Source organism: Podarcis erhardii (assembly GCF_964252035.2).
Source record: "Podarcis erhardii genome assembly, chromosome: 6".
NCBI lineage: Eukaryota > Metazoa > Chordata > Lepidosauria > Squamata > Lacertidae > Podarcis > Podarcis erhardii.
This window is the reverse complement of record NC_138510.1, coordinates 18,564,287-18,574,454: the sequence shown is the minus strand read 5'-3', so window position 1 is coordinate 18,574,454 and position 10,168 is coordinate 18,564,287. Positions and strand designations below refer to the sequence as shown.

The 10,168-nt window shown below is 41.7% G+C and overlaps 1 protein-coding gene across 3 annotated transcripts in view; it reads right to left on the bottom strand.

The window, feature by feature from the left end:
- Positions 1-1,118: 1,118 nt before the first annotated feature.
- The window catches only part of ATP9A (ATPase phospholipid transporting 9A (putative)), a 102,801-nt gene continuing 93,751 nt past the window's right edge, over positions 1,119-10,168 (bottom strand). For all 3 annotated transcript variants that reach the window (XM_081867566.1, XM_081867564.1, XM_081867565.1), the window contains exon 28: positions 1,119-6,878. In XM_081867566.1, coding sequence (XP_081723692.1) covers positions 6,742-6,878 — 137 coding nt within the window. In that variant the 3' untranslated portion in view covers positions 1,119-6,741. The remainder of the gene's footprint in view (positions 6,879-10,168) is intronic.

The following is a 10,168-nucleotide window of genomic DNA, read 5'->3' as shown; positions in this document are numbered from 1 at the left end:
TCATATTTATATATTTTTAAAATTCATTTTGTGGCTGTCCCTTGCATTTGCTACCTAAATGCAATAACTTGCCCTATGACCTTAGGGTGAAGTGTGGGATATTCATTTTTTTTAAAATATACAAAATAAATCATTGGCAGTGCCCGGAATTCAATCTGTGAGCTCATTTGGGCAAACTATGTTTTCTATCGCCTAAGTTACAGCAGCCCTAGAAGCAAACAAAACTGACTTTTTTATTTCTACTGCTGGTCTGTAACTTTGGGACAGTTGGGTACTCTGGGACTAACTGGTTCTAGAAAACACATGTTTGAGAGAGCCTAAATCAATACTCAAGTTCCACCTAGTGGGCAAATGTAGAAGATCCATTTGCTCTACTATATTCCACAGCAAATTAACAGGGAATCTTGATTGCTCAAATTAATTAAGAAACAGGGACCAGCATATACGTATGAGGACTGGCTTATGATAATATACGGAACTGACCTTTGTAACGTCAGTTCCAAACTCTGCAGCCTTTTTGGGAAAGTGGTTATGAGTAATAACTGCTGGTACATTGAGGCCTTTTTAAGAATTGGCAGGAAACGTGGATTTGGCACCAACTCTATGGTCAAGAAGAGGTAGCCAGTCCTGAAGATTTCACCTGCAGGAAGGGCCATGTATCAGTCAGTTTCCATGCACATGGAAACAGAGGGACTGTTTGCACATGGGTTCTGCTGGTTTGTGAACCAAGCCTTACAACTGTCCCATCTACACTTGCTCCTCTTGGCAAAAATTATTCTCCTCTTGCCCCTATTCCAATTCTCCCATCCTTATTTGTCTTCTCCTTTGCTGGGAATAGACTTCCCCTGTGTGTGATCTAAGCCATTTCCTGTTCCTCTTAAGAGCATCCCACACTAGGTTTTTAAGGTGGAACTGGCATGTGGCATTTACTCACTCTTTCATGGGGCATCTAAATGCCCCATAAGAATCTAAATTCCATCTGTTATGGAACTGTTGTCTTCCTGTATTTTCTCTGTCCTTCAGTCTTCTTTCAGGCCACAGAAAATCGGCTTTAATGTTTTGGAAAGAACAGCAGCCTAAAAATTTGATCAATAAGACATCAGCTCACAGGCCAAGAATTAGATATGAAGTTGCATAAAATTTTATTTCTTTTAAACCTGTTTTTATACCATTCCCTTTTTAAAAGTTCATACACATCTGCGACACAGAACTGCACATGACAATAATTTGCTTTTATATTTCTCTTGCATCAAGAATATGTACATCTTAATTAACAAGAGGACAGGTACAAAACATTAGCATCACAAATAGTTTGACAAGAGAATCCATATTCCCCAACACAGGAAAACATGTTTTTTTTTTCCCCCTGCTTCACATCCAAAGGTATAGAAATACATACATTATTAGGTGACAGTAATCAACTTGATCACAGTTGACAAACACTTTGGAGTATCTGAGAGCCAGTTCAAATGTTGAGGGAATGTGGTATAGCCTTCCTAGGATTGTTCCATGGAGAATGCCAAGGAATGGAGGTTTACTCTCTGTAGCAAAAAGCTAGCAGGCAATACCCTCGCCCGCATCCTGAAACAGTAATCTTAGAAAGCATGCTTTTTAATTTACACTATGGTAATTGCAACTGCTGGGCATGTTAACCCTACCCTCTGCTTTAGGTCAACACTCGTTCCAGGATACTTTTTGTTCCTGTTGGCTCCTGACACTGAAGACCAGGCTATAAGATTTCATTATGGTATTGCTCATGCATTTATGTGCCATATCTTAAGGAAACATAGGGTATCTGAGATGTCATGAGCTGCCTTTTGCAGAAGGAGAAGCAATGGTGAGAACACCGAAAGACTGGCCCCATAAGCTATAGACAAAAAGTGAGGACACTAAGCCCAGAATTTAAAAGGATTTTCTGTGCATGAAAAGCCTCCTAAATTTTCAGATAGAATGTTCCATATCCGATATTATATGTCAGAAGTTCTGTGTAGTATTCAACAGATGTTGGGCAGAAGATTTAGGTGAGCATTTCTGTCTTTTCATCCTCTAACTATTTTCTGAGGAGGCCCAATGCAACAGTTGTGACGTATGAGAGCATTTGCCCCAACATGAACAGAAGAAGAGCAATTCTGGCGACTGATATAATCAGTCAGGGAGCTTCACGTGTGATCGTTTTCCTTAAATTATTTGTCATGCGAAATCTCAACAACTTCCCAATGCCTGCAAATATTACAATTGCCCAGTGCCACAAGCCACAATACCTCGCTGCTGAGAAAATGCAGTATCTTTGCGGCTGTCTCATCTAATGCTGTGTGCAGTATGGCTGCACATTTGTTATAGGCACCTCATGGATAATATCTGACATAATGGGTGATTAGTACTGCAATTCCTCTAAGCAAAGCCTGTACCAATTCCTGAACTTCAAGTTTATATTTTTTAAAGAGTTTAGGCATTCAAGTATGGGTATAGTCAAAGCAGTAACCACAACTCAACCACAGCTCTCACTTTGCAGGCCCTTATTCCAGCTTTTTCCATTATTTGGGGGTAGGCTATGATACTATAACCTTTGGGTGCTTCAAGCAGGAGTATAGTGCCAATATGAAAATGTAGCTAATAGCCCAAATCTTATCCACATTTATTCAGATAATGGTCCCGCTGAATGCAATGGGACTTACTCTCAGATATGTTTGCACAGCACTGCAACCTTGTATTCTTGTCTGAAAAAAGGCTGTAGGAATACGGGCAAACATATGATTCAGAAGTGGGAGAATAACCAACAAAGTATCAGAAACAAAATGGATGCTGTATCTCCATTTAATGAAACGGCAACATGAGGAGAGGATCATCATATCAGTGCAAAAAGTGTTTTTAGTAACCAGCTGCAAAGAGAAATAGTATTTATCAGCAATCTACATAATGCACCACTTTCTCCATTTTAAGGAAAACTGCCAAATTGACTTGTATCATGCTGCATAGAACACACAATCTATAGGGATGTTTGCCAGTGTAAACCCGATTGAAACAATTTATTCCAAGCTGTGCCTTTGTCAAATTTCCATTTCAGTACACTCAGATTGTGCCGGCATTCCCAGCAGATTGCAGGCCACAAGGTATGATTGCCAGGCTTCACATATTTAAAGTAGCTTAGGAAAGGATAATTCCATTTCCCTTGTCATAATGACACATAACTTTTTTTAGGTGGAAGGGAGAAAGACAGAAGAGGGAAGAAAAGTTCTGATCTCAGCGGAATTATTAATTTGTGCAATTTGTGCTCCAATCCCCCCCAAAAAACCAAGGTAATTTTGTGGAGATCCTATCAAGCTATAATAAACAAATCAACTAGTTTGTTGTACAAGAGGCTGTTTTGAACAGTGATTTTTTTTTAAGACATGCTCACAAAATTAAATTGTGCCCACTCAGAAACACTTCACAGATTACAACCTTGTCTAAGATGTACTACAGAAGAACAACAGGTCAAAGAGATTCCATGTCTTACAAAAAGCATTAATAGTTACATTACTGCCACTAAATAAAATAGTTTCTTATGTCATTAGTCCAATAAATATTACTGAACTTAATTAGAATTCGTTCCCTTTTTTGCTGGCTTTGTTAACGTGGCCATTAATGGCTCAGTGATCATTATTTAGTGTAAACTTCACTGATTAAAAAAACACACACGCACAACCCCAAAAATCTATAAAGTCTACCAACATGGTCTTGCACAATAATGATTAAATCTAAATAGGGGCTGCGCAGGGGCTGTGACCACAGTTTTCTTGTAGGACACTCTTATACACTCAGAGAAGACAAAGACAACCCATACAAGAAGTTGAAGGAGGATATAGTAACTGAATATAAAATTACGGGCCATGCTGTATTTATGGAATCCTCCCCAAAAGAAAAAAAGCTGTACAACCCAGAGTTAGACATGCTCAAGTCCCACAGAAATGCATTTCAAATGGACTTATATGTGTTACTGCGGTGTTTAACACCCACTAATTTGATTGGAATTCTCTTAAATGGCCCAAGGATCTTGAAGCGCAGTTGTACCTTGGTTCTCGAACGGAATCAGTTCCAGAAGTCCGTTTTACTTCCAAAATCATTTTAAAACCAAGGCGCAGCTTCTGATTGGCTGCAGGAGCTTCCTGCACTCAACTGGAAGCCGCATCGGACCTTCGGCTCCCAAAAGTAGTTCACAAACCAGAACAGTCACTTCCGGGTTTGCGGCGTTCTGGAGCCAAACCGTTTTGAGAACTAAGCTGAAAAACCAAGGTACGACTGTACACAACTCTGAACCGAATGTAGAAATGAATAACCTTCTCACCTGCAGATACACTTCCCTTTTACACATCACATTTATTGCTGAATCGGAACAATCAGATTTTCTGCGGCATGACGTTTGTTTCGATTCAGCAGTAAACAAGGGTTTTTTTATGGGGAAAGTGGCAGGACAGAAGAAAAACCTCTTGGACCCATGCCTGGAAATCGCAGGAGAAAGAGAAGTGTGGATGAGCTTTGTCTGCATGCTGAAAGCCACTGTTGTTTTTACATGGAAAAGAACATCCAAGCACAAGTCCACATCTGCAGTCCAAAGTGGTACAGTCCGGTGAAAAATATAAAACGTGCAGTTCAGTGTTAATAAGAAACTTTTTTAAAAGCTTTACAGAAAATAATCAGTATCGCATGAACTTTCCCTTGTGATTCTGTTACATCTCTATTACAATCCGATACATCTGTTACACTTCTGCAGAAAAACATTTCAGATATTTTTCAAAAGGGGCAATTAGCAGCTGGTTTCCTTCCAAAACGTTGATGAAGCTTAAGGTGTTTATTCTGATAAAACAGTGATACTCATATTGCCAGCCCCATCTGGGGCAGTCACCTGCCGTGTTCATTTGCACAGAGCAGGAAGAAACATTGGTTCGCTCCATTGGATGAGCCAAACAAAACCTGCATGTGAGAATGTAATCTGTATTATCTCAGCGAGCATATATTTGCTAGCTAGTGGAAACGTGGGAGCTCTGCGGTGAACATTTGCAGGGGAGAATCAGCAGGAAGAAGGAGAGAGTGCTTAACCCTTTCCCCCATGTGTCAATTCTCCTCTTCAGTCCCTTCTGCAAAGTCTTTACAGTGGTACCTCGGGTTAAGTACTTAATTCGTTCCAGAAGTCCATACTTAACCTGAAACTGTTCTTAACCTGAAGCACCAGTTTAGCTAATGGGGCCTCCTGCTGCTGCCGCACTGCCAGAGCCCAATTTCTGTTCTTATCCTGAAGCAAAGTTCTTAACCTGAAGCACTATTTCTGGGTTAGCGGAGTGTGTAACCTGAAGCATATGTAACCTGAAGCGTATGTAACCCAAGGTACCACTGTATTTCTGCAGCCAGGCTCTCGTTCTCTCCATCACCTACTCCACGCCGGGTGAAAACAGGAGTGTGGCTGGAGGAATGTGTCTAACATGGTTAGGTATTGCATCCCTGATTCTCCCTGCAAAAGCCCTTCCATTCTCATGGCGACCCACAGCAGGCCACCCCCTTAAACACAGTGGGGGCATGCACGCCTTGCCTCCCCCATAGGAGAGGATCCAGCCAGCATCCTGGCATGTCCAGGAAGGGGAGGTGCCAAACATCTCTTCCCCAACCCCATCGGCCATGCAGGAAGCACCTGTCCACTCCTTCCTCAGACTGTCCTGTGGCCGCACTGTACAGCAAAGGCTGCCCACCTGGAGCCCAAGGTTAGTGGTAGTCTCACACATAGAAGCCAACTCCCAGGCGCCCTGGAGACTTCAGCCCCGGCAAGAAAATATTTGAAGGGGCTGCGCCACTGCAAAGTTGATGGGCACTGCCATTCAAATGCTGTGTGTGCACCTTGTCGTGATTGATCATGCAGCCCCTTCCCCCCCAATATTTTATTCAAATTGGCACCCTTGGTCATAAGCATTAATTAGGTGAATATGGGGTGGGAACCCCATGTTTGCCTTAGTTCTGGCAGTTCTGCGCCAGCAGTTTGGATGACACAAAAGTATTCTCCCAAGAAAATGGTACCATTTAATAAAACAGAACCTCTCTTTTACCAGCGTCAATCCCCATTAAAAATAATTGGACAACTTCAGAGCAGGAAAGACGCACTGTGGCTTTTTTGTTTGTTTCCGTTTTGCAGATTAAAGAAAACTTAGCTGAAATTTGGAGCTCTGGTTTGCATTGGAACACATCAAAAGAGGTCAGCATGGCTAAAGTTGCCTGTGAGCATGTGGTTTCACCCATTTTAAAGTATTTCCCAAGACATACAAAATGCTTATAAACTAGGACCTGAACTAAAAAGATAAATAGTAATATAAAAATGACATGAGGAAATTAAAAAAAGGGGGGGGGGGGAATTCATTTGAAAGATTTGTCACATCAATAGCTTACGTAGTACTTCCCAAGTAAGCCCATTCCAGTAATTGCCCACTGGAAGCCAACTCTTCTTTCCAGTTACATGCATTTATTATCAGTTAAAATAAATATAAATTTGACAAAAAAAACCCTGGATCACATATGTAAGTTCTCCGGTTTACTTGGCTGTTTCTGCTGCACTGCCAGTTATTTCAGTCTTTCGGAAACATTCTCTAGCCAGTGCATGATCCATTTGCAACCATCGGACATAACCGTGACTATGAGGAACACACATTTATTTTGTGCAAAAAGAAAAAGAGGGTTTGGGGGGGCGGGGAGAAGTAGTCTCTGCTCCACTGGTAGAACCACCTACGAAGTGAGTTTTGAATAACTCGGGGGAGAAAATCTTCGCCTCAGATACTTTAGGAAGTAGAGGGGGAGACAGCTGACCAGAGTGATTACTGTCACCTTCCACAAGAACGATAAGGTTGCAATGAAGTAAACATCTGCAAGAGAAGAAAGAGAGAATGGTTCATATAGGAGGCATGTTGAGGGTGAGGAAGGAAAAGAAAAACAGACATCAAAATATGTTCAACAGAACAGAGCTGTATGCGTGCACCCTAACTAAATAGCAAGCCATGCAACTTTATTTATTTATTTAATAATATGTAATAAAAAGGTAAAGGACCCCTGGACAGTTAAGCCCAGTCAAAAGCGACTATGGGGTGTGGCGCTCATCTCACTTTTCAGGCCGAGGGGGCCGGTGTTTGCAGACAGCTTTCCAGGCAGTGCCAGATTTACCTATAAGCTAAACAAGCTATAGCTTAGGGTCCCACTGTCTTGCCCCCCTTCTATACTTCTAAACTGAAATTGTATTTCAGTTCAACAATTACTTTGATAAAATACATATTTTGTTATGCACAAATGGCTTTAGATAACTATTTGGTCCATAAATTACCATATAGCATTTATTCAACACAAAAAACAGTGACAATTTGTTGTTGGCAAAGGACAGCTGGACATATAATGGGCCCCATTACCTTCAGTAGCTTAGGGTTTCATCAAACCTAAATCTGGCCCTGTTTCCGGGTCATGTGGCCAGCATAACTAAACCGCTTCTGGCACGAGACACCATGACAAGTGCAAAAGCGTAAAAAAACACCATTTACCTTCCTGCTGCAGTGGTACCTATTTATCTACTTGCACTGGTGTGCTTTCAAACTGTTAGGTTGGCAGAAGCTTGGAGAGAAAAACGGGAGCTTATGGATTCAAACCGGCGACCTTCTGGTCGGCAAGCCCCAGAGGCTCAGTGGTTTAGACCACAGCGCCCCCTGTGTCCCTATTTAATAAACATGCTTACTTCAAGGAGTCCAGCTGTACATTTAAAGCTAACTGAAATCATTTTACCACCCAAAAGTAAGATGGGCTTTTGCAGGTGGTTCCTCTACTTTGGCAGCTTAACTGGAGTACAACTGTGAGGTGCAACTTAGAAATGTTAATGAGAAGCCATCAAAATGAGTCCCCCACCCCAAGACAAGTGTTCAATGTGGGCCAGGAATTGTTTTTTTTTAATACATGCAGATATAAAAAGGAACACATTAAGGGCTGCAGCATATTTATTACAGTGTTGCTGATGTTTTAATACAGCATTTCGTGTGTTTATTGTTGGGATGTTTAAAGGTTCGTATTTTTTGACCCTTAAATAATTACTTTTCAAAATTTCCATGTGTAGCATGGTTTGTTAAATGTTGTTCTGCTAAATATATTATTTTTAAAAAAGCAAATACAAGTTCAAAGAAAGGAATAAAGTAATGGAATGCTCACACTCAGTTTTCCTCCAACTTTGAAGGAACATTTATGTATATTATGAACTGAACATTGGAAAATGCCACATTCTCCTGGAAGCCACATTGATAGCAACAGGGCTTACTTCTGAGTAGACATGTATAAGATTGTATTGTTAGAATACAGTATCAGAAGTACTTTTGTTAGCTTTTTTTTTAACACAAATTTGAGAAGAAAGCACAGCCCCTGTTCAAAGCATACTTAGTAAAAGGTAAAGGGACCCCTGAACATTAGGTCCACTCGTGGCCGACTCTGGGGTTGCGGCGCTTTATTGGCCGAGGGAGCCGGCGTATAGCTTCCAGGTATTGTGGCCAGCATGACTATGCTGCTTCTGGAGAACCAGAGCAGCACACGGAAACGCTGTTTACCTTCCCGCCAGAGCGGTACCTATTTATTTACTTGTACTTTGACGTGCTTTCAAACTGCTAGGTTGGCAGGAGCAGGGACCGTGCAACAGGAGCTCACCCTGTCGCGGGGATTCGAACCGCCGACCAAATCCTAGGCTCTGTGGTTTAACCCACAGCGCCACCCATGTCCCTAAAGCATACTTAAATGCCCTTTAAAAAAAAAATCTGGGTGTAAGCATTCCATGAACGAATTTCATCAGTTCCACTCTGATGAAGTAGCTAACTGCCTAAAGTGCTGTTTCAATAAAATAATTTCAGGTTAGCTGTAAAAGAGGAACTGGATTCTCTTAAAACAGCAATGGAATCATACTAAAATACAGTATACAATTTTTAAAAATATATAAAGCTTCCATATTTTAAATGTGATTGCTAAAATACGACAACAATGTTACTTATGCTTTGAATTTCTAAATGAAAGTTGGTAACTAGTAGCAAGTTTTCAATCTTTGCAGCAGAAAGCAAACACTTAAAGTTGAAAGTAAACTGACAAGAGCGTCACACTAAGGTCTTCAAAGGGGGGGGGATGAATCTTCAAAGTTGAAGTTCTGGAAACACAACTTTTAATTCAGCATTGACAGCTGCATATTTTGGAATGGCGGTAGGTATATTGTTTCATTGCAATTTCAGACCGCTCTGCAAATTAGCAGTTATTTTCCTTACGTTTCCCCCTGTTCTGTCAGCCCTTCCATGACTTCCCTTTTTCCATTTCCACTGAAAGATTAGACTAATAATGGATGCAAGAAAAGAGACCTTAGTAGACTTTTCTATATTACTACAAGGGGAGGGCTATTGTTAGCCATCTCTGAGATCTGTGGTGAATTCTCATGGTGGTGGCCACATGCCTCAGAAACAGCCTTCCCTCTGAAGTGTGTCTCACCATGTCCCAGTTGTCATTGCATTAACAGCCAAAGACTTGCCTCTTTGCTCAGGTTCTTGGGTAAGGGAGAGGTACATCAGACTGGATTTCTATTGTGGCTGCCGTTTTACTTGTATGGAAATTGTGTTTGCTGCTTTTAAATATTATTGTTTAATTTTAACTGCCTGTATTTTGGCACCTTGGAATGAAGGGTGGCCTTTAAACATAGTAAGCAAATGAATAAAATATGTTGGGCTATTGTGGGGGACAGGCCTCTTGGTCTGATACAAGAGGGCTTTACTTATGCTAATGTTTTTATAGGCTAGGGGTGACTCCTCTGCAAAAACTTACAACAGTAGCTTATAACTTAGGGTAGCCAGACGTCCCTGGTTCCCGGGGACAGTCCCCAGATTTGCAAATCTGTCCCCGGGAAACGTGGCAATGGCATTCTCAGCAGCCTGGAGCCAGCCTGGTAGCACAGTTGGCTCTGGCTGGCTTCAGGAGCTGCTCGCTGCTGCTGCCACTGCCATAGGGTAACCGGGGACGTCCGGTGGTACAGATCTCTTTCCCCCTTTCCCCTTTGTTTTGACAGTTTGGAGGAGGCTCAGGAGTTGTGGGCGGGTGGCCGTTGCCCAGGAGGGGTGCAGGGCATGTGGTTTCTCTGCCAGGCAAGGTGCAAAGACCTTCT